The sequence below is a fragment of the Perca fluviatilis genome, chromosome 21, assembly GCF_010015445.1.
Source record: "Perca fluviatilis chromosome 21, GENO_Pfluv_1.0, whole genome shotgun sequence".
Taxonomy (NCBI): domain Eukaryota; kingdom Metazoa; phylum Chordata; class Actinopteri; order Perciformes; family Percidae; genus Perca; species Perca fluviatilis.
The window spans coordinates 13788347-13813890 of record NC_053132.1 but is presented as its reverse complement, the minus strand read 5'-3'; the positions used below and the strand labels follow the sequence as shown (position 1 = coordinate 13813890).

The 25544-nt window shown below is 39.9% G+C and overlaps 2 protein-coding genes across 3 annotated transcripts; one reads left to right on the top strand and one right to left on the bottom strand.

Annotated features, from left to right (window-relative positions):
• Positions 1-210: 210 nt before the first annotated feature.
• On the bottom strand, positions 211-3762 carry LOC120550612 (neurogenic differentiation factor 2-like). Its single transcript, XM_039787218.1, has 2 exons — positions 3361-3762; positions 211-1593 (listed from the first exon to the last, which is right to left on the bottom strand). Exon 2 carries the CDS (start codon positions 1578-1580, stop codon positions 492-494), a length of 1089 nt encoding a protein of 362 aa, XP_039643152.1. The 5' UTR covers positions 1581-1593; positions 3361-3762; the 3' UTR covers positions 211-491.
• Positions 3763-9744: 5982 nt separating this feature from the next.
• Positions 9745-25102, top strand: LOC120551675 (protein phosphatase 1 regulatory subunit 1B-like). 2 transcript variants are annotated; one of them, XM_039789165.1, is made up of 5 exons: positions 9761-10206; positions 17275-17358; positions 19602-19677; positions 23072-23200; positions 23309-25102. In XM_039789165.1, exons 1-5 carry the CDS (start codon positions 10093-10095, stop codon positions 23440-23442), a joined length of 537 nt encoding a protein of 178 aa, XP_039645099.1. In that variant the 5' UTR covers positions 9761-10092; the 3' UTR covers positions 23443-25102. The 2 variants fall into 2 exon arrangements, with proteins under 2 accessions (XP_039645100.1, XP_039645099.1); XM_039789166.1 differs by lacking the exons at positions 23072-23200; positions 23309-25102 and adding an exon at positions 19930-20617 and having other exon boundaries at positions 9745-10206.
• The last annotated feature ends 442 nt before the right edge of the window (positions 25103-25544 follow it).

Below are 25544 nucleotides of genomic sequence, written 5' to 3'. Positions count from 1 at the left end.
CACTGATTTGCAGCTAAAGACTCTCAATAACATTATTTCGGACGAGTTTTTTATTTGTGTGGAAGCTTTTTTTGAACCTAAATTGTATTTTTAAACTAAGATTATTTCATGATTTCCAGAGCCACTTTCTGCCTACGTGTAAATAACCACACAGCCCGAGAGTTAAAACCCCCCTTACTGTATGTTGACAAGAAGAGTTGTTCGATCATATCAGACAGTTATAAAACATGTTTTTATTTTTGTTGTATGTGTCATAACATGTTTAGGCCTTTACATCTGTATGTCAATTGCACTCATTCTGCATACAGGATATTACTGGACACACTGATAGGATGTACAACAGTATAGGGGTGACATCAGTAGAATACAGAAGGTAATCAGAGGACTTTTTCTTCCATCTCTCATCCTTTCAGAAGCTTCTCTTGTTTCCCAAACAATATTACACTTTATAAGATTGTCATTATAAGATCAATGGGTCCGATTGTAAGGGCTCAGTTGTGGAAAAAAGCATTGAGATCCTCATACGGCGGCGCCCTGTCATGGTGCAAGTGCACGTCGTGGAAAGGTGGAATGTTTTCCGAGTGCGCGCCGCCACTGCGCGGCGCTCCCGAGGGCCCATAAGGTATGCTGTGGCTGGGCCGAGATGTGGTCAGTCCGGAGTAATGCATAGAGTAATGATAGTTCCTGTCTGCCTCAGAAGGCTCCTGCTGTCTTCCGGACAGTCCGCCATTCAGGCAGACGGGCGGGCTGTGCGGGGCCTCGTAGTCCGGGCTGCTATAATCAGGGGACGTCCCACCCGGCGGGTACACGGCCTCGTACCCAGGAGCGTAGGAATGGCTCCGCACGTTAAGCGCACTGCTTCCCGGCTGGTAATGAGGACTGGAGATGCGAGAACACCGGTAGGAGTAGGGATGGACGGAGAAAGGAGAGCTGGGCATGTGGAAGCGGGCTCCATCTGAACACGGTTCAGTCAGGAAGTTTCTGGTATTGAGCTGCAGACAGCCTGCCACCAGGTTGGTAGTTGGCTGGGACAGGCCTTTACACAACATCTGCACGTAAGCCACCACATCTGGCCGTTTCCCATTGCGTAAAATCTCCCCAAGGGCTAATATATAATTCTTGGCGAGCCTCAGAGTCTCTATCTTGGAGAGCTTTTGGGTTTTGGAGTAGCATGGCACCACTTTGCGCAGATTGTCCAGCGCAGAATTCAAGTCGTGCATGCGCGTGCGCTCCCGCGCATTTGCCTTCATTCGACGCACCTTGGAGCGCTCCACGCGCGCCGCTGTCATTTTGCGTTTCTTTGGGCCGCGTTTCTTGGGTTTGTCTCCACTGTTCTCACCGTCGCACTCCCCTTCCTCAGCCTCATCATCCTCATCATCGTCGCCGGCCATCTCAGACTCAGCTCGACTGCTGCCTTCCAGTGGCTCGTCCAAGTCGTCGTCGTCGTCGTCGTCCTCGAGGTGGCAAGGCTCGTGCTCTCCGTCCTTGTCCTTGCACTCGTCGTTCTCATTGTCCGCCACCCAGTCAGCTGCGAGCCTCTGGACGTCCGGCAGGACCTCGCTGAACAGACGGCTCAACATCGTGGCAAGCAACCTGCAAGAGACACAGTGGACACTTTATCAGGACTGTTTTTCTCCCTGCTGTTGTTTACGCACCCATAGACGCGCTGTCAAAGAAAGAGAAGCTGTCTCAGTGAGCTCCCACAAGGCCGTAGGGTGAATATGTCCCTTACCCAAGGCAAATAGACTATAGCTACTTAGCCTACTCAAATTAAACGGTCTGTGGTAGCCTATTTACCATCACGTTTATAATTTGTTTTCATGTTATCCTATGATTCCAGTTAATTATTATAAGGCTGAACTGGGGAAATTGGGCCTTAATACAAATCTCAGTTTTAAATGTTTGTTAATGATTTTAATGATCCCCATCGTTTTATTATAACAACGATTTGTAGAAAGAGGGAATAGTCTTTTAATTTGTATGTATTTTTTTTTAATCAAATGTGATTATTTTAATGGAAAAAAGCAACAGTCTGGGCCACCCCTCGGCCTCCACATGTGCCTCGGTCTGTGCCCTCCAGCAGTCCGGCACAGGGAGCGGGGCTGGCCTGCTGCAGCAGGTCCCCCAGGGACGCATCCTCCGTCCTATAAATTACCAATCTGGAGGAATTCCAGCACAGCCATGACTCACTGGACCACAGGGTCCCAAACATTTTTATGGCTCTGAATTAACAGGTTTTCATACAATCGGCTTTAAAATGACTTAATCCAAAAGAGCGCCACTTGAGAAGGTTTCTGTGATTAAAAAATACACATAATTCTGTACGAATTGTCGATTTCAGAAAGTGTAATAATAATAATAAAGATGTCTTTAGGATCAGACCCTCTGCAGGTTCCTGAAGCCCATTTATTTAGACCATGTAGGCCACACACAAAAAACCCGAGCGGGCGTTTTCCTTTGCTAAACTTTAGTCCGTATAGACTCGCAGTTACACGTCTGAAAGAAGGCGATGGAGTGCACTTTACATATTGATCTACTCCTTAATTAGAAAGGTTATATGTTAATCAAAGCTATTTAAAGGGCCACAAGGCGAGGTAATATGATATTTGATCATCATTCGTTTAAAAGCTTTGGATGTATTTCCCCTACTCAGGATTAATGGTATCACATTGACCAATCATTCAGGCTAAACAGACAAGTTATTTATAAAAGCAACATTTTATTTAAAAAAAAAAAGCTGTAACATCCCCAAATCGGATATTATATATCCAGTATTCTGAGCTCAGCTGTGCGTGTGGAGTCCGTCTTTTTTCTTCTAATCTTGTAAGCACAATGTAATTAATGCAAACCAATACCTTGTCAATTAGCCTGTGTATCTCTATGGAGAATTCTACCCCCACGGTGCTCTGACGCGCGTCGTGCAGACACACACACACACACACACACACACACACACACACACACACACACACACACACACACACACACACACACACCTAATGTTTTTATTCTACGATTTTCTAATGCAATTTAATAAAATACATTCTCCAGTGGCTCATAACGTAATCTATCTATCTCTAGAGATCAATGTGGATTTGTACATTTATGCAAACAAAATCTATCAAATTAAACGCAGTTGGGTGACTATTATTTATAAAACCGTTGATAAAGAGCCCGAAGAAGAGATTAAAAGCTCTTGTCGCATGCGAGAAAAAGATGCGAGAGATGTCAGAAAAAAAAGCAGTCCCTTAATTTGATACTCTGCCATTCCATCCCTCACAATACAACATGCACAAAGACGAAAACAAATCTTGATCCATATCTGATATGTCTCTTATTGATTTGAAATGTGCAACCTACCTCCGTGGTGGAGCTCAGTGACGGGGCAAAGCGGGTTTGTTTACACCATCTCTCTCCGGGTGGGCATCACATCCACACGCCCTGCACGGATGCTTCTGCAGGCGAGGCGCTGTGTTCTGCTCTCACACCTCTCTCTCCTCTCTTGCCGCCCTGCTCTGTCTGCTGCTGCTGCTGCTGCTGCTATCCCCAGCCCAAACGCGTGGAGGGATCCGTGTGGCACCTCAGAGGCAGGATTGGGTGGGTTACATACCAGCTCTGATGCCAGGCCCATATGGCTGGCACGTCATTGGCAAGAGCCATCACATGAGAGCCGGTGATTGACATGCGGCCGCATTCACAGAGACTGGCTTCCCCTGGGGGAGAGGGACTCGCCATCTGTCACTGAGCTGAAAGAGAAAATGGAATAAGAAGTGAATGGCACAAAAAAACCGCACTGGATTCAAATAGCTTCTGTTAGCCTCCATCTTTGGGAAAAAAACGGGGTTAATCATATATAGACGGTTTATGAAAACAATCCCCTTAGAGAAATAATTATAGCAATCCTATTATGATCCATTTTAGAATGATATCAGTAAAATAATTGTGGGTTGTTATAGGATTACTTATAGGCTACTGATTTTGTTGGATAGGGAAACCAAATAATCCACATGAGCCCTATGGGAAAATGTATTAAATATTTTAATTTTACAATTAGAATAATTAATAGGCCATAGGAACATTTAGATCCCCATATAAATGTTATAAGGCAAAGCCGAGTTTCCAACATAAGAGAGAAAACTGTCTTCACAAGGCCTGGAATAAATAAGGGACCCGCCATAAAGATCAGAGTCAGGGTGCAATTGCCTAAACGAGTCAATTGAACTGAGCCAAGCAGAGCGTCTTGGTTTGGGTTGCCAGGCCTGGCACAGGTGCTGGTGGGCGGGCTGGTGCCAAAGGTGGCAGAGGCACAGATTGCACAGAGAGGCCAGAAGATGGGGCAGGACAAGAGAGAGGGAGAAAATAAGAATGCTTTTTTATTTTTTTTAGAAAGGGTAGGCTTATCATCACCATAATGTTGGTGAAGTACAGTTTATTGGCTCCTGTCACATTTTCAGTGAAACAACCAAAGTATTTGAATGATTAGGTCAATGTATTTCTGGTTATGGTTGTCCAGATGAAGACTTAGAGCCAGGGTCACACACTCAACATGGTACCCCTGTGTTATTATCCTGAGGGACGCAAAAGTAAAGACATGTCATTGAATTTGACTAATTTATTAGTCCCAAAAAGCCCATCCTCTTTAGTCTTTTTTTCCAGGCTGTAATGAAATGTATTTCCAGAGAGGCATGTGTTCTTTTCTAAGTAACCATATAAAGGCAATACTAACAAAACAGTTGGCATTTTGTTTCATGTAGAACATTATGTCATTACTAAAATGATACATATAAAATTGACTAATGAGGAGCTAAAGATGCATATCTGTTTCCCCATAAAATAGTGATTTCATTATGATGATTCAGTTCTATAAATGCAAGGTTTTCATGTTTTATGTTACAAACCATCATGCAATTCCTTCCACAGAAAAGTGTGAATCCAATACTATACTGACCAAATTAATTGTGCTGTTTTTAACAACCATGAATGACAAACAAAACTGTTGTTTTAACTTTAGAAAGAGCTTCAACAATTAAAACCTAGATATGAGTCTGTTTTATTGTTTTGTTTTACTCAGATTGGCTTTGAATGGTTCATTTCAAGAGGAACATGTTGAGGTCAAGAGAAGTTTTGAGTTTAAAATCAAGTATAAAACTTCAACTTTGGGTCATAACCACTTGGCCTTGGGTTTCATAAGTAACCTTGAAATAATAAAATGTACTTTACGTTATCAATCAATTGTATGGTTAAGCTCACACAGGAGCAGGGTCTCGCAGTAGATGTGCTTTTCTGTAACTATGTGTGGGGGACATCTACTGGTGATAAAAGGTTAGTGCATGTCTGGGGAAAAAGTGATGTAATTCCCTTAGGTGAATAGGCCTTTATTGTATAGTAATGTGTCGCAGATATTATTTTGCTAATGATAAATTATAACTTTACGAGTGTATGTGTAAATATGAGATGTTGTCAACCTATTTCCTTTATTATTTTTTTTCCAACTTTTTTTTTATTTAAGTTAAACTTTTTACAACAGGTGACACATAGCACAGGTCATGGTGAACAAGGCATAGTGAAAACGGTGTCATTTCCCTACAAGTCACCTACCCAACCACAAACCAACCCAGGTCAGGTCCAAAACAGACAGGGACACACAACACGGACCCATGCACACTGACAAACACAGACCAGTAAGGGCACACAACATACAAACAATAAAAGTAAAAAAGATAGATAAATCAAAAGATATACAGGAAGAGAGAAGATAAAACAACAACAACAACCAAAAAAACGGAAAAAAAGAGGGGGGGGGCAGCTGGCATCAAGTGGAGCGGTCCAGAAGGAGCTCAGTCCTCCAAGTCAGGAGATAAGCTGAGGGAGTCAATGAGTTCTAGGAAAGGGTTCTATTGCCTGTATTTTGAGGAGCTTTTACAAAGAATAGGATATCGTTATTTGAAATGTTAGGTATCTCAGTTAAATACAAAACGTTATTCCAGCCTGTTTTTTTCAAAGTTGTCTGATATACTATTCTAAACTTTTGAAAACAAAAAGAAACATGTCTTAATTACATAATATCCTCCAGAATATTCAGATCCTCTGCTGTACTGTATTTTGATCATGAATGTTTGCAAAGTTCATATAGAAACCAGTCATTTCATATTCAATAATACCTTTTAAAATGTAATACCAGTGGTGGAAAGTACTTAAGTGTATTTACTCAAGTACTGTACTGTACAAATTTAAGGTACTGGTACTTTACTATTTTATGCTACTATTACTACTACACTGTAATAAATTTAATGTTAGTTTAACTTGGAAATGCAAGTTCCCTTGCTGCCTTGAAAATCGAAGTTCACTCAACTTGAAGACTGCCTTTGTTTCGACTTAGAAATTAAAGTTAATGAGGTTGATGTAACTACAGTGTTCTAGTTTTGTTAGTTATTCTTTTAGTTGATTTAACTTTGTATTACTTGGTTTAACTTCATACTTTAAGTTAAAACAAATAATTTATTTTCTTTAATAATGCAAGAAACCTTCCTTGCCTAGTATAACAGACATACTTTTCTGCTTTATTTCAACTCACAGTTTCAAGTTATTACAACATAACCACATTTATAGCAGACATAGCATGGGTGCTTAGGTGGGACCACCCCTGGGCCCTGTTCAAAATAGGGGCCTCTCTGCTGATCTTGTGTCACTTGGCATAAAGTGGCCAGTAGTGAAGTGATATGCTGCAGATTAATGGCTGAAGAAAGCCTATTACTGCTCAGTCTAACACCATACTACTCCAGCTCTTCTTATCAAACGTAACAGTCACTTAACTCATGGTTACAAATGTAAACCAGCAATAACAATGACAATTACCAGGCAACAAAACACTACATTCTAAACACACGTTTAATAAACAGAATTCATAAAGTTACATTTGTATTTCGAACAAACTGCTAAATTTTCAGCAAATTTTAACACAACTCTATTTACCGCCTTGCATCATGGGAATTGGCCAGCCAATGAACCAATTGCAGTCCTGACTGCAGTACGCAGATCGGGGTTGGGCTAAATATGGGCGGAGCTAAACGTTTGACTTTTGAAAAGAACTTTCCATTTCAATTTGAGAAGAGTGAAATTCACAAGTTTTTGACAGGTACTCCTTCTGCCGGGCACCAGTGCTTTCTTGTTTGCCACAACACGTGTTATATTTTAGTAGAAATTTGAATAGGCTACATCACTTATCGGCGGTGTATAATTAATTTATTGTGTCCATGCTTTCACTTTGCCATGGAAGAAGACAGGTTATTTTAAACTCGAAAGGCAGCTCTTTTTTGTTGCAACACACACACACGCTTTTTTTTCAACTGATAACTTAACTTACATACCCAAGTTCAATCAACACATACATTTTTTTAATTAGTCAACCCAATAAATAAATGCAAGTTTAACTTTCAACAACTCATAAAGTTGAGTTCAAAATCCACAACTTGTATAAGCTCGTTCAGTTAAAAATAAGAAATATGTGGACATAACTAAATGGATCTGTAATATTTTACAGTGTACTAATAATTCTACTTTACATTATGGAGGCTAATATTGCACTTTTTACTCAATTTATTTGAGAATTTTAGTTACTAGTTACTTTTGCAGATTTAGATTATTTATACAAAATATAAATCAACTAATACATTCTGATGCATTTTTATGGATGAATCTACCCAGCAGTATAGAAAGTACTTCAGCTCCAACTTTACCAGCTGTAACATTAAAGTGGTGATAATCCCAATATATATTAGCCTAAATATTATTCTGAAATTGGCCATTGTGCACAATGAACACTTTTACTCTTAGTACATGTTGATACAAATACTTTTGTACTTTGACCACGGTAACATTTCTGAATACTTCTTCCACCACTGTTCAACAGCAGTAAATCATAAGGGACTGTTGTAAGTAGGTTGGAGCCTCCTAGTGGTGTAATGAAAGAAGACACTGTGGCAGACAGCAATGCTCACCACATTACTGAGTCACACTGATAGATTACACTTTACAGTTATCTTTTGTGGTTATGTAATCCTGTATATTATTTCTCTGCAGATCTGAACAGTTTAATGCTGTCTGAGTGATTGATAGTAACATGGAATGCTGTGTATTTAAGTATAGGAAAACCTCTTCTTTCATTCACTCTTCATATCACACCTTGTTTTAAGTGAGGCGCATAGTGTTGTAAATGCTCATAAACAGACCATATGTTTGTTTATATTTCAAGGACACCAGTTGGACTGAGAATGAATTGAGCCACAGATGGGCTGTGTGGATTTTTTTTTTTTACATTTCCCAGGTGGAAGTTTTATTTTTCATCTAAGACCTTCCACAGCAAGTCTGAGTTTGCTGTCAGCAGCAACTCTCCCCGGAGCTGGCAGAGATCCAGAGCCTTTCTCAAGTTCCCTTTAGTACAGGGTGAACCTGTGGGTGGCTTAAAAGATGGGACACCCTGGTCACAGGATAGTAAGCTGCTTCTCCAATCTAACTGCATGAGATCTCAGAGGAAGTATGTCACGAGGACAATAGTCTTTTTCTTGCTTGCCTGTTATTCCATGTTTCTCTTCCTTTCACCTCTCCATCCTTGTGTTACTTCATCCTCTTAATTCAATTCTAGGGGCTTTATTGGAAACAAATGTTTACATTTCCAAAGCAAGTGCGAAATAAAAAACAAAAATGTACATACAATAAGTAAAGATCTACCAGATTAAAGTTTAAACCGAGCTCTGTAACATTGCAGCATTGGAATCACATATATAAATGAAATCAGGTAAATTTGAACTAATATATACATACAGGCCTATATACAGTGTGGACATTGCAGTTAAAAAAATATAAATAAATAAGTGAGAACGGTGACACTGCAACATTTCCAAGCTATTTCGAGGTATCTGTTCTGTATGTAGCCTATTCTCCCTCCTCTCTCATCTTTAAATGCCCAATGAATTTACAACACTATGAAGCATGTACTTGTGTGTAAATGGTCAGGAACTGTCTGCTGTTATTGACATTAGCCTACATGAAAAGCAGACATCATTTGATAGTCAAAGCAAGCCTGTTAACCTCCCTGCGGCAAACATAAGGTTTCCCTTTCTCTCTTTTTGTTATTCATTAGCATAGGAATGTGTACTCTCTTACCTCAACTGTCTCTACTTAAACTTACTCTTAATAACTCAGTCACCAACACATACAGACACACTGGCCTACACTTACTGACTGCCAACACTCCAAACTGTGAAGAGAAGCTGTTGCCATGGCAATGATTTTTTTTCAACTGACTACATGTAATATAGCCTTGGAGAAAGAGCAGTTAATATTTTTAGTATAGGCCTACCTTGAGAACACACAAATACTGTGTTTAAAGATCAGCAATGGTAGCAGTTTCTTATCTTTTATAACTGAATAAAGTAGGTATGTATTTTACATTGCAGACCCTTGTGGAGGCTATACTATTTAAAAAATGAAAAAGAGAGGCTACATTCAACAACAAAAAATCATTATTTATATCCTCATATTTCAAAGAAGAGGTTTTGAACCTGGCATTGAAGGCATCTCGACAGTTTTTAGAAACGTCTTATTTTCAGCTTATCTCAAGGGAAATTAATTTGGGCCACTTTTGAATTGCAGTTGCTGTGAGTCTTTCCGACGGCAACTGAAAGCATCACAAAGCCTGAGCACGTTCTGCTGCACGCGCTACACTCCTCTCCTGTTCTCATCACACACAAAATAGGTCCGTGCAGACACGTCGGGAGCGAGAGACTTACTGACAGTGTGTGTGTGTGTGTGTGTGTGTGTGTGTGTGTGTGTGTGTGTGTGTGTGTGTGTGTGTGAGGGAGGGAGGGAGACAGACAGAAAGAGGCGCAAGAGAGGAGGAAGCAACAGTCTATGGGAGGAAGCAGGCAACGCTGTTAAACGCAACTCAAGAGTCCAAAGAGACCAGAGGACTGTTGGGACTTCAGTTGCAGTTTTGTCATTTGGGGAGTCATACAGAGTTTACACAGGAAGTTCAATCGAAACGGGACTTCTTCGTTGGACATCTTTGGCTGTGGAGGTGACCGGCTGGATGCCATGGACCCGCTGCTGCCCACAGACACGGAGGAAGACAAGGATGCGAGGAGGAAGATACAGTTCTCCGTGCCTTCCTCCGTGCCCACCCAGCTGGACCCGCGACAGGTGGAGATGGTAAGAGCCAGGGCGTGTGGTGATGATTGTGTGTGTGTGTGTGTGTGTGTGTGTGTGTGTGTGTGTGTGTGTGTGTGTGTGTGTGTGTGTGTGTGTGTGTGTGTGTGTGTGTGTGTGTGTGTGTGTGTGTGTGTGCGTGGAAGAATGAGGTCAAACTTGGGTCATATACCAAAACCTATTTCAGTGCTTTGTGTCATTGTTGTGCAGCCTAAAACATCTTATCACATACACACTACTTTTAGAATGTTATGGTCAAGCTACCTGGCAAAAATAGATAAAAGTAATGACACAAATTTGAGACATGCCTGCTTCTAACTTTCATCCTGGATTTTAAAAATACAAAAGTGAGTGTCACCCTCCTCTGTATAGCATCTGAAGCATCAGGCCTGGCCACTGACAGACAGTTACATAACCAGTCTAGCACAACTTTGCAGAACTCTGTATTCTGACATTGGGTGTTACTCTGTCTGGGCAGCACTGAGATTAATGTGAGCTGTGCAGATTTGGAGCCCTTAAAAGTGATGAGGAATCTCTGCCCTTCAAAAGGAGCGGAGGAGGCGGAAGAGGAGGAGCAGGAAGTGAGGGGGATAAAGCACCGTTAGTTATATTAAAAATGAGATTATGTGTCTGAGCAATAATGCCCCTACCACATCTGTGAAACAAAATATAGAAGGTCACATTGTTAGTCATATTTTACGAGGAGGTGGTAAGTGCAATAAATGCTGAACGATTCCAAAGCAAATGCAGGTGAAACATGCTGACATCAGAAGCTATGTTGGTGAAATAATGTAATAATGTTAGCCTGTGCAGTATGGATGCAGACTAGCATTTAGTCCTGCAATTACAGCCCATAAAGGACATTTGTGTAACACTGAGATAACTTTTGGATACAATTCCCCCAGCAAATAAAAGATTTGTCCATTTCTTACGCTTTTGAGTCAGAAGCCGTTCTTGCCTTATTGACAGATAGCCCCAAGGGAAATATTATTAGATACCAGGTGCAATATCCTCATTTCCTCCCAAATTTGAGATTTCATGGGGCATCTGCTTGGAGAGCTCGTTTCAGGCTGGAATGCAAAAATAAACTAATAAATCAATAATAGCTGGCACTCAAATATTTCTCACACATCTGTTGTTTACAGCTCAACTTGCAGTCTCTCTGGCTTTGGACTACTTTCTGTACCCCTTCATTTCTTCATTTGCTTTTTTTAAGCAACCCAAATGTGTCACATCTGAACACTATTTGGGTTAAACCAACTGTTACTAATGTGTTGATTTATAAATCCAATGGAAATTTGTCATCGTACTGAAACAAACTAAACGGGAAGGTTTTACATTACAAGTGTTGCTCATTACTTCCATAGTCTTCGATTATTAAGACCTTTTTCTACATACATTTCAACCCGTAAATGCTCATTGATGGCATAATTTGAGCTGAATCAGCTCTTTCCTTATAAGACGCTCTGGCAATTTGGCGTCTCAGGAAGATTACTGCAAATCTTCTGGCACGGATATAATGGGAATAAAAGCAATAAAGCAAAAGTGGTAAAGCACGCAAAAGGTTCTTACGTCATTAAACGTCTTAGGATACATCTTCTTATCGTCACCAAAGCGACCCTAACTCTCCTTATAGGATCACCTGTTGCTTAAAATGCTAGTGGAGAAAAATCTGCTGCCGATTTGAGGATTTTCGTCAATGCTTAACATACCACAAATCCAGCTGAGGGGATGATTCAGCTGCAAATTTTGATAATGCATGATTTAGGCTGCCTGCAGTTCGTTGTTTCTCTTTCTTATTTCCCCACTCACCATTGCAGTGCAGGCTGCCACCCTAACTGCCTAATGGTCTTTTCATGTGGGAAGAGACCATAGACTGTATAATATTAGTGGACAACGCATCTGGTTCGGCGAAGTGCTGCAAATGCGGAAGTGCCTTAAACCTGCATTCTATCTGAATTCCAGCAGGGGGCGACATGCGCGGTTGCAAATGGAGGTCGGTTTCTGTAGAAGTCTATGAGAAAGTGACCCACTTCTCACTTGATTTATTACCTTCATAATGAGTTTATGGTCTCAATCGCTAGTTTTAAGTCTTCATTTTTTAAATTATGGTCTCGTTGATTTTAAAATCGGCGATAACGCAGGGGATGTTTTAGGGCGTGGCTATGATGTGATTGCCAGTGAAAGTGTGTAACGTAACGTGACTCCTCCCTCACTCCTCCCTCTCGTCTAAAATCGTCACAACCAGGATGGCTGCGCCCGTAACGGCAAACTCGACGACTCATAGCAGATCTCCACAAACCAATGGGTGACGTCACACATGCTCTGTCCATAATATTATACAGTCTATGAATGAGACTCAATTGTACTTGAGATGTGTCTGAATGCAGCCAACCACGACTCTCCTTGATAATTGACCCTAGCATGTTGCGGTTGCTTCTGGGAAATGGTTCTCATTTCAAAGGACTTTGACAGTAGCTGACCAGATGGCATTTCTTCACTTTTTTTCCAAACTACACTGGAGATTTAACTTTCACACATGCACATGCCACTTGCCGCCTGTCCTGTAATTTACCGTTTTGATTCTGAGGATTTGATTAATGAATAATCAAGCTTGACTGCTCAAGAGTCTACAAAGTTGCAAAGAAGGTCGTTTTCAAATCGATAGCCTTCTCATGCAGCCCTGTGAGGTTTGCTCAACGGTATCCTGTCCTTTTGTTGCCCTTATCAAAGGCTGACCCTGCTGCACATTCCCACTGATAGTGACTGAAACCACCCAGCAGAAGGCTATATGGGGTATATGTGAGGGTCAGCTGAGTTCTTGTGTGCAACATTTCCAAAAGACAGCCATAAAATTAGCATTGAAATAGCAAGCACTAGCATGGGAACAGAGACAGGTAGAGAGATACGTGGAAAGAGCTGGAAGTTATAAATAAAACAAAGTGTTGGGGACAAGAGTGAGGGAAAATAGAGAGATCTAACTGACAGAGGGCACGTAAGAAAGGGAAGAGAAAATAAACATCAGCCAAGGAAATTACTGATTAAAACCAAAGAGATTAGCTGTGGATGACTGAGGGCAAGGACAGCTAATGATAAGAACAAATGTTCACTGCAGCACAACCAAGAGCTCTAAAGTTCAGCAGGGTCTTTTCCACCTAACCAAGCATACTTCATTCTGCTCCTGTTAACACATTAGTCCTATTTACAAGGAGCCAGACCAGCTGAGAATGTCTGGCTAGCTGGAAACAGGAAATAACACATTTGCTTTCCATTGAATAGGACACCGTAACTCCAGCTAAATGTAGAAACTTGCAATGGGAAGTTTCCAATTCCCGGTGTAGAGTATATATGCAGCCCTTCTGCCTGTTTTTTTTTTTTTTTTAGAAATTCCTCACTGGATAACAAATCAAATTACAACAGTCTATCTCATTATGTTTTCTTGAACATCAAATCAAGCTCTACACAGGATTATTCACAGAATAAATTGAATGCATTGTATAAAATAAATACTGCAAGGGATTTATGTTTCACTGCATGGTCTTAATTGTTAAGTGGAAAGGTTGTTTCTCTATGAAGGGCTCTTCAGGACACTGTACCCACCCAGTGCTGCCATTGTGCATTATAAACTACCAGATTAATGCATTGAAGTTGAACATTATGTAACCACGAAGGTCATCCTACCTACCCAAAATAAGGTGTGGGATTAATGATTTACGATGCGGGCACCACATTGAAGTGACAGTGAGGTTGTAGCTGCTACATTTCTAACCTTTGCTGGATAGTTCTCAAAAACTGCAGAAAATTAGAACAGAAAATGCATTAACACATCAGATGTGCACAGTTGGAGTAGTGTTTCGTCCAGCTGTCCTCACTGTCACTGGCCACGGCATGGTGTTGTGTGACTGCTTGCACCAAAATGAATTACTTGATATGCCTAACTTTACATCAACGTTTTATTTACCAGATGTTCTTTGTTAAACAGCCTTTAACAACACAATGATGGTGTGTAAAACCTTGAATGATATTTCAGTGAATGCACATATACTCTGTGCTACTAACAGTATAAAACATTAGGGCTGTTTTTAAAGTCCAGTGTTTTACTGTTGTGGTGTAATTGGTAGCGATGGTGCAATGCTGTGTGGAGAGGAATCCGCCGACACAGTTTCTTGATTATAACACTGTAAAGATGTATGGAATGCTGTGTGAACTAGCCAGACCTTCCTCTGCAGCGCTGTGGAGGAAGGTCAGGCTAGTTCACACAGCATTCCGGGATGGGAGAAAAACGTGCTCTGGTTTATTGGCATTTCTTTAAACCAATCACAATTGTCTTGAGCGGCGCTAAAATCAGCAAAATAGGCTTGGGAAGGAACTTGTTTTGGTGGAACATGTGCTTGTTCAAAAGTTGTTGAAGTTGTTTTAGTCGTGCAACAGAAAACTGGATTTACCCTGCAGAGATCTGAGGAGCAGTTAACCATAGCCCTCATAAATCGACTGGAGTTTAGAATGCCAACACAAAGAAGGCAGAAGGTGAGGGACATCCGGACGAAAAATCCGGCACCGGAGCAATCCTTTAAATGAATCGTCGTCGATATAGACTAAAACGCACCACACTGCCAATTTTGTGGTGGAAGACCACTGAAACAGGTCTATGTTAATAGATGTTTTTGTACACAGTTAGCTATTTGAGTAGACTGTTGCAAAATCAAATACCTAAAACAAGTTTCTGTGATCCCTTAACTTGTGAAAATAGCTTGTAAAGCCATCTACATCATATATTTTGTGAGCCATCATCCTAAACCAAACTCAATGATTGAAACATTATTAGGGCAGTAATAATATCTGTGTAACAAATCGTGATGACAGGTTCAATACATGTATAAAAAGAAAACTAACTCAACTCTGAACAAAACAAATCCCCAATAGTAGCTTATTTCTACAATGCTGGAGGTTACTGCTCCCTCGGCTATATGATAGAGTTATATCATCACATTTAGCCTGTTCAAGCAAAACAGTGCCCTAAATAAACACAAAACCAGGGAATTGAATATATACCAGCTAGCTGTATGCGCTGAGAAATGTGAAACAAATCAGTTACAAATCAAAGCAGTGCAGTGCAGCGTCACTGAGATGGCACAGGTATTACTGTAATAGGCATTTCAGACATGCAGGGCGACAACCTAATGAAAATACCATGTTCCCTGTAGGTGCTCGACCTTCTGGCAACCATGTTAACAAAACACTCAGAAAAGGTCACTGTGTCTGAAAAGGCTCTCAGACAGGGGCTTACCTTTGACTGCACATGTTTTTTTTTTTCCTGAGAGATGTGTTTGTGTGTGTGTGTGTGTGTGTGTGTGTGTGTGTGTGTGTGTGTGTGTGTGTGTGTGTGTGTGTGTGTGTGTTTGTGTGTGTGTGTGTCTATATGTGTTTGTTAGAGTACTGCATTTGAATTTTTATGTTGACACATTTTAAACATCTAATTGGATGCCTTGTAATTCATATTTAAATGTGTTCCCCCACAACGGGCAGCGTATTTAATTCCAGTGTCTGAATAATGAATATGTATGATTTCAGCACGCAGAATGAGGCAGATGCAGGAAGTTAGTGCGTTACTCCAGAGTCAACCAAAGCTGCCCACACATGTTATGCCTACACTCTCAGCTGGGATTGGCTTGGCAGCCCATTGTATCTCACAACAATCTTATTACCATAACACGTTACAAAATAGAAAGAGAGTGATGCAGCTATTGTATATTTCATAACACTTAGTTATTGTTAGCCAGAAGGAGGTGTTTTATTATTGTTTATCATTGTACTATGAATAATCAAGAGTTGGCGTCGCTTGGACTTAAATCACAACAATAGGTGAAAATAAAATGTTCAGAAAATAACTGAAGTATTGGCAACAAAATGAGTAAGTACTAGTAACTAAGTACTTAGTATGCAGAATGTCTCCTGAAGTGTTATATTATTGATGCATTAACATATAAGGAGTACTTTAATGTTGTAGCTGGTCAAGGTGGAGCTATTTGTAAGTATTGTATGTGCTTCTGTGTAGTTTAATCAGTAACAATGCATTCTATTCTATAAACTGATAATAATTTCTGCATTCAAAATCTCAATCTGAAAAGTTATGATTAACAATAGCTGTAAAATAAATGTAGTGCCCCTAATATGGAATAGAAGTAGCATAAAAATGAAAATACTTATAAAGTACATCAAAATGTGTTTAGGTGCAATTAAAAAAACATTCAGATTGAATTCCTGAATTTTGAATCACTGAATTTTATATTCCATATTATTGTAAAGTTGTGTTATGTAACTGTCTTCTCATATCAGACTGAAACTAATGACATTTTAAAGTTACATTTCATTTCAGTTGCATAACTGCTGGGTTATCACTCACTCTGCAGCTGGAGAGCATTATATATTTTGACACCTGCTTGATGTTAAATTTACTTAAATAGTAACTGAAAATTGCTTTAGTTGGAAAGAAAAAAACACTCTCCACCAATAAGTGATGTTGAATGACATAAAACCTAAAAAAACAGAACACCTATATTTAAACTGTGAACCACCCACCGCCAATCAGTGAAAGTAAGAGGGCTATTATTATTTGGATATATGATGCAAGATTGTTCAAGGCAGTTTAAGTAGAACTGGACATGCATTTGATGGTGAAATAACACACTGGACAGAATAATTGAAAAACCTAAATGATTACGACCAAGTGATGGGAACATGCAGTGTAATACTGCGCACATTTAAATAATCCAGGCAGCCGCCATCTATAACAAGATGTAATCCACATTCAGGAACAATCTGGACAACAATCTTTTAAATGTTGTTACGCAATGATATGCATTTTCTCATTGCATTGTTGTCACAGAAAAAAATCCTCTGGAGACATTACGTAACATCAAGAACCACAAGGCTACATAAAAGACTGTTGGTATCAGTCTGACCTTGTTCCTATGGATGGGGCTGTCTGTGTTAGGGATTTGCTTAGCACACACATATGCAAATATACACAAATTCACACAGCATGGTTTGATAGACTCTCTCTTTCCTAAGATTCGACGTCGGAGGCCAACACCAGCCACACTCTTCAGATTGACAGAACCACCATCACCAGAGGAAGACATCGGCCCTCACCAGGTAGACCAGATGGTTTGCACTATTTAGGACTTAAAATCCACCAGGCTAAAGTCACTCACCATTTTACATCAAATTTCAATGATTTTAAAAGGAGGCAGAGACACTCATTTGTTCACTCTCAGTAGTCTTAATACACCAGAACACAATGTGAGTTTGTTTGTTGAGTAATGTGTGTTAGTGACTCTTTATTTTTTCAAGCTCTAAATTTATGTATGCAAATTGAATGCAGCACTCTCAGGTTTGTTTTGTGGAGGTTGTAGAAAGGCATTCTGGAAAATATTGCATGTTTGCATTGGAGGCAGGAGTATATTAGGTGGGATGAGAGAGAGAGTGGGTGCACACCAAAAGTAAATTTGATCTGTATCTGTCAAGTGTGTGTGTGTGTGTGTGTGTGTGTGTGTACAAGGTAATAGAATTGAGGATCCAAATGCAGACAAACACATATACAAGGCAAGAAATTTAGGATGAAGGAAATATTACTAAAGGCAATGGTCCAGAACAGGCTGACACATTAGATGGCGGTCTGAAAAGTCAAACAAATCCAAGAAGACATGTCTAATGGGACAGGAAACAGGTTAATACATTGGAACATGTAACAAGAAAGCAGAAACAGGTTCAAATTGCTGGATGCAAAGGCAACACTGACAACATGATAAATTAGCAAAGGGAAAGGGCTGATAAGATAATGAGAGGTAGGTGTGTCAGCAGGTGGGGATGTACAGGTGGATGTGGGAGTCAGGTGAACAGGATTCGTGGGCAAGTACGAGAGCATGTAGTGGACAGGTGGAGAATGGCATGTCTGGGAAGTTCCTCATAAATGCATGGCCCTGGGGGAAGTGAGAAGTAGCTAGGGACAGGGACAAAGGGGAAGACAGAGCAAAATAAAAACAGCTGAGGCAGCCATGGTGACAGTATCACAATATCATAAATTACTGTGTGACAATCTGGTTGAGACTCCAAAACCACATTTTTCCTCTTTCCTTCAAAACAGTCAAATTAATTTGTTTTATTTCTTTTGTATTGCAGTTTCTCATCTTGAACGAATGTCTCATCTTTACTTCCTTTCTACTGTAATGTTAACAATTCAAAAAATAATGAAATAATAACAATTTACTGTAGTCCGAGATGTATCTGAGGCTACAGCACTGTGGGGTAGTGTTGGGTATTTTCAGGGCTGGACTGGCCATCTGGCATACCGGCATTTTCCCGGTGGGCCGACGCACTTTTGGGCCAAATCGCCGATATATAATAAATGTATTTATTTGTTTTGGCCGCACCGGCCCATATAGAACTCACAGTGGCCCATTGGTTAATTTTCTTTATTGGCACTGGCCTGACCCAATCAAATCCACTATGGCCACGCTCCCCGGCCCTGAGACACGAGCTAGTGGTTGTGACCCCCGGTCCATGCCAGAGACCAGCTGGTCCGTGCCAGAGACCAGCTGGTCCGTGCCAGAGACCAGCTGGTCCTGACCACACAGATCTCCATTATCAATAATAATAACAATAATAATCATAATATATCTGATATAGTGTATTGTATAGACAAAAGATTATGATCTCTGACATTTATCCAGCTAACAGTGCTGCCAAAACGACAGGAAAGGGGAGAAAATACTAAAGCCGCTTCACAGACCACAGGGACCGCAGGGGAGACCACTGAGGAGCTGGTCGCGACCAGTGTCTCTAGCGCCCCTAGTGGCAGTAACCACTGGTCCGTGCCGGAGACCATGGTCCCGGGACAGACCACAGAATCGGCTACAACCCCCTCTCCACTTATGTCCAAAGCGACAAAATATGAATCTTACAATAGTTAAAATTCACTGTAAACTGTTTTTAAAGTTGCTAAGCCAATATTAAGCAAAATAGTAATAATAACAATAATGGCAATACAATATCAATAATAAAAATAACATAAATATACAAATCATAACTCTAAGAATGAATTAATTATTTAAGTGTAAGATCAACAGATAAGTCTTGAAGGACCCAAAACTATCACATGAACGCAGAACACTAGGCAACTCATATCATAGAATGCACGCATATTTTAAGAGGACTGTCTGCAGGGAATATGTCTGACCAATCATGGTGGGTGTGGGCCGCCTGGGCCAAAAATGCCAGGGCCAATTTTTTTGTCCCAGTCCAGCCCTGGGTATTTTCCACTGAAATACGGCTAAAACATTTACTGTACATATATCCGATAATCTGTAAACCGTGATTTGGATGCTTTACTTCTGCAGTGGGTTCTGGGGGAAAATGGAGCCTTGAAAGCCAACCTGGTTCACACATCAACCTACCAGCCACCCTCACTGAAAGGTAAACGCACTGTTTTGAATATATTTAAATGTGTGTTTGAATTCACGTAACAAATGTCACAAAATAAAATAATTTGTGAGATCTAATTCTGCTGTAGCAACTGCCATGTGGTTTATATCTGTTTGGAATATGTTTATGTGTGTGTGTGTGTGTGTGTGTGTGTGTGTGTGTGTGTGTGTGTGTGTGTGTGTGTGTGTGTGTGTGTGTGTGTGTGCGTGCGTGCGTGCGTGCGTGTGTGTTATGTGAGATTAGGAGCAGAGACAGCTGTGAGCCTGTTCTGGATCATCCTGGATTATAGGATGGGCACACAGCTGCAACATGGTGTCACACATACACGGATACAACCAGAGTCACACAAATATAAACACACACAACAACATCATTATTTGACCCTTAAGATCAATGTCTACATTGTTTTACTGAAAGTGTATTGGTGTGATGAATTGCATTTTAACAACATGCCTACACATTTGTATATAAACACCATCTCTTCATTTCAGAAGTGAGAATATTAGGTATCACCCACATATTATCAACTTTAACTTCTCACCTTGCAGCAGTGTACTCGACTCCATGACATCACTGTTGGGTGTGGTTACAGGTGCAACAAAGCACACTTCTGACCACACCCAACCACATCCATCAGTGATATTTTCAGCAGAGTGGAATGGCCTGTTCGAAGTTCTACCAAGATTTAGTTTGGGTTTTGGGAGAAAATATTATTAGAAGGGTAAAACTAACTATAAAGTAAACAAGTGGCAGAGGTAATAACTAATACTATAGGTTCAGAGCCCATTATCACCACTCCTTTTTTATTATTTTTTATTGAACCACTGGCTCAATCCATTATAGCTCATGCTTTAATCATATGTACAGTATAACAATGATACATATGAACATCTCTCTATGCAGTAGAGCTGTCAGTCTTCCTCTATAATACCATTCAAATTTCATTTGTTATTTTTTTAATATTCAAATAATATTCAAATATTTAATGATCATATGCAGCCTGTTATAAATATGTACTACACTACTCAGGCGTATGCATTGTCAATGCCACTATAAGCATGTGGTTGTTGTTACAAGTTCTGTCCGCTAGAGCAGTGGTTCTCAAACTTTTTTCAATAATGAACCCCTTTTGAATTGTTTCTTTAAGCCAAGTACCCCCTGACCAGCGCTAATCATTTTCGGTAGAAAAAAAAGTCTATATAAAGAGGAACAGTACAGTGCTGTTAGCGATTGATTTACTAAACAACAGCCTGGTAACTGAAAAAAACATTTAAATGTTAATGAGAAAAAGAGACAAAAACTGTAAAAAAGACAAAAAACTTGGAAAAAGATGGTAAAAAGAAGGAAGGAAGGAAGGCTAGAATAGGTCAAAATAATATCAAAAACTTCCAAAAACAGTGACATAAGAAGAAAAAAGCAAGAAACTTGTAAAAAGTAGGACAGTAAAAGGAAGGAAGGCAAGATTAGGTCCAAAGAAGGAGACACAAATGTCACATTTTTGGTAGAAAAAAAAAATTCTACATAAAGAGGAACAATGTTCTGGACAACAGCCTTGTAACTATTAAACATTTTGTTAAATAGCTCACGTACCCCCTGCAGTCTTCCAAACTACCCCTAGGGGTACACGTACCCCCATTTGAGAAACACTGCACTAGAGGGACTTCCAACATCAGCTTGGCCTTGAAGGGGATCTACGTCATGCCCCATTGCATTTCTTTTTAAAGATTAAAGATGATTTTTTGGGGGGTATTTTCAGCCTTTATTTTTGACAGGACAGCTGAAGACATGAAAGCAACCTGTTTCTTGCAGATTGTCATGATACTGAGAATACAGCTGTTAGAAGGTAATCTTTGAAGTCGAAACTAACTCTGATAGCTGTAGGGCAGCTAACATAAACTTTAGCTGTCTCCATGAAGCTCCCAGCTAAGCTCCTATAACTCGCGAAGCAGTTAGGAAACCAGAACGAGCTAACTAGCATTTTGGCTTGGTGGATGTCAATTTTAAAGTCACGTTAAAACTAGTTCCCATCCTTCTTCCGATTTCCAGCCGCAGCCTGTCACTCACCCTTCATACCAACAGCTAGGACTGGGCGATATGGCCTAAAAATAAAATCCCCAATTTCTTTCCCAAAAAAATTATTTTTTCTCCCCCTACTTAAAATCAATCTGCTGCAGATTACAAAGAAATTGTTCAAAACAGGTTTTAACTTTATTTTGTTTTGACTCATACACACACACACATGGGGCTATATATTCAACAACAACAAAACGGATGCGTGAGATAAAGCTGTTTTCACACATACAGGTAATTCACTTCTAGTTCCTCGCTAAAAGTTCAAATCATTTTAACGTTATTGCGCAACCTTGCCCCTATTTTCACCTGTTGCTGAGTAACGTACATTAACATCCCATGGTCTCTTGAATAGTAAAAACAAACGTCGAAGAGGAGCTCCGTGCTACAGAGCGGCGATTGCTAGTTGTTTAAGCCGCTACAGACCTCCGTCACAGCTCGGTCATATCAGCAGCATTTAGTAGATGTGTTGAGCCGCAACAGAGTTCCTCAACACCGCCTCTGGTGCCCTGCATGGTGCTCCTTCAGGTCAGCGGTAGCTGGGACAGAATGAATGAACTGCCGGTCATTTCGGCGGAGATTACTGATAAGTAAGTAATGAAACGACTAGTTATTTTATATATATATATATTATAATTAATGTTAGTCCCTGTCGCTGCCATGTTGTTTGTGTATCTCTATGGCAAACGCACGGGGGGAGGGCTGAGCCCGTTCTGAGCCACAGGAGCCCAGAGGGGAGCGTCGGCGGATGTTAAGGAGAAAATCAATTTTCATTTAAACAAATCAACGTTAACTACACATTCGAGTTAATCGATAAAATCGATTTATCGCCCAGCCCTACCAACAGCCCTAATATGCAGATGACATTGTCCTATTTTCAAAGAACATATCATGGTCCTTTCCTGCACTTACTAAATTATCAGAAATTATATGGAACATTTTCTGGTTACAAAATCAATCATGCTAAATCTAATGCTCTTTATTTTACTCAGTCTGAAAGAGTGATGAAAGCTTGAAACACCACCAGAAACACTCAAAATGAATGATAATTTTTCCTGCTGGATGTGTAAATATGCAAGTGTTTGCTAAAAGGTTCGCCATATCAACTGAAAATGTGATGATATGTCAATGTTGTGTCGCCCCCAAGTCGGCAAAAAAAACAGTTATTGCAGATTTGAAACAAAAAGAATATCGAAACAAAACATAAATTATCTCTTCCATACATTCATCCATCCATCATCTGTCCATTAACTGATTTTTATGTGTAAAATCGGCGCAGTGCTCCCTTATTCTATATCCGGTTTTGTATTTTCAGCTGTCCAGAGGATGTACCAGGCCCACCTGGCCTCCCTAGACATGTCTTCTGTGGACAAAGAGGATCCCTCTTCTGGGGAGGAAGAGGAGGAACGTGAGAAGGAGAGCCAGCAGACAGCCTCAGCTACAGGTGGGTCAGACTGGATGGTCTTTCACATTATGCCATTTTTCTATCTTATACTGGCATTTGTGCCACACATAGACATTGCTTACACTTTAGAAATCCCTTTCTTGTCAGATCTAAGGGAAGAAAGCAAACCTCTCAGGGATCAGTGTGCTCCACCGGACAGTTTGACAGGAAGTGCTGATTTCAGCCGTCACCATGGAGACAAAGAGGAGGCCAAAGAAAGAGAGGATGTAAAAGGAGAATGACAAAAGAATAGGGCTCCGATGGAGACAGAGTGTAAGTGTGGAACAGTGTTGCATTGCACACATATGGGCCATGTGTGTGTGTGCCTGCATGGGTGTGTGTTTTTTGGGTCTGTGATTGTGTGAGTGTGTGCATGCGTGCGATAAAAGAGTTGAATGTGGAAAAGAGAGAGAGAGAGAGAGAGAAAGAGAGAGGAAAAAAGACAGACATTGAAGAAGGTCAGAATATTAATGAGCAGGTATATGGAAAAGTTTAACCTGAAATCACGTCTGGCCAGGGCTGAAATTCCAGTCAGCCAAGGACAATGCACAAGAAATATGAGAACTGCATTTTCTCAAGCAAATACCTGTTTTTTTTTAGGTTCAGGATTCAACAGCATTCTGGGACTTTGGGTAGTTTTTCCAGAAAACTATATCCATGTGTGAAAAATCTGATTTTGAATCACCTTCATTCACGTCATGTACAGGGCATGCCACATAATGATACTGGTCCTAAAACACACATCTCAAGAACAATTGGAAAAAGCAGATGATGCACACAGCTCAAGATAAGATAAAATAACATATAAACCAACTTATGCATATTTTACATTTAAGAACATTTAAGATTCTATTTTATCTGCAGTGTGATAGTCAAAGTGCAAGAAAGTTTTAGGAGTTAGTTAGAGGTTATTTTATGTTATGTCTCACACAGTTCGACCAGACATTGGCTATTGTATATGATACACAGATATGGTACACTATATTACATGATATACTACAGTGTGATAAGTATACAGTACACAGTTATATTGCAGAGTCAATCCCTATTGGAATTTAACCAAGGAACTGTAGGGCTGCTTCCAAAGTTAGAATACAACTTTTCAGTTTGCTATCCTCAACTTTGTAGACATTTGCGTCCAAGGTCAAGGAAATTAGAGTATGGCTTACAGATGTTTTTAGCGCAGTCACAGACACAGCAGACCAGATTAAATCATATCAGAATAATCCAACTAATCACGAAAATGCAGCACAGTTTTTACAGTTTCATATTATGAACAGGCTTTTTTGTAACACGGCGATTAGCAAGCATGATCTGTTTGTGACGGCAGAGATGATTTTTTTTTAAACAATATATATGATGAGTGTAATTATTGACTTGTATATAAATGTTTTGTTTTGTTTTGGTTGCTAATCAAACACTTACAATGGGTTGTTGTTGGTATTTGTGTGATTGTATGTCTGTAAAAGGAATCTGTAGGAATGTAAAATGCTCCAGTCATATTTCCTTTCTAAGAAAAGAAAGACAAAAGGCTTTATTTGGCATTTTAGTTAACACATGGAGTCAACATGTAATTTGGACATGTGACAAATGTGTTTGGATATTGCAAATGACAGAAGACATTGAGATTGATTAAATGAAGACCCTGAACACCTTTTTGCACTTTTATGATCTTTGTTCCTCAGATGTTTACAGACTATATATGTGTTCTTTACTACAGCTATTAGCCACAATTATTAGTGAAATCAGAAAACATTTACACATTTTTGGCTTGATATTTGAGGAGCAACTCAAGATGGCAGAGTAATGACACCTGGTGTTCAGTACTTCTAATTACACAATCATATTCTCAGATGCATATCTAAATTTTATCATTTGAAATAAAGCAATTTTTTAGCTGTACTATCAAATGTATACTGCTTCCACTAATCTCTGCCCCCATCTTTTTTAATATCAACAATAAGTCTGGATCAATATAATGCTGTTATGCAATATAAGTCTGATATAAGAAAACATGAAATACAAATTGTTTTAGCATCTTTATTTATATTTTCAGAAATTACAAAACGTAACACGCAACTAATCAAAAAATGGAAGTGTTACATTCTTGATGCTGTAGTTGCTGTGTTTGAACTGCAGGGGTAATGTTTAATTACATTTCTAACAAAGAAAAATTAACCGTCTCCTTATTCACCCTAAGAAAAGACATTCACTGGACCAAGGAAATTAAGTGAAAGATTTCATTTGTTTTTTTGTCTTTGCATTTGTTTCCATTAAGAGTCAGTTTGAAAACAATTTAAATGATTGAAGATCAGAATCAAAGCAACCTCTCATCCCCAAAAAA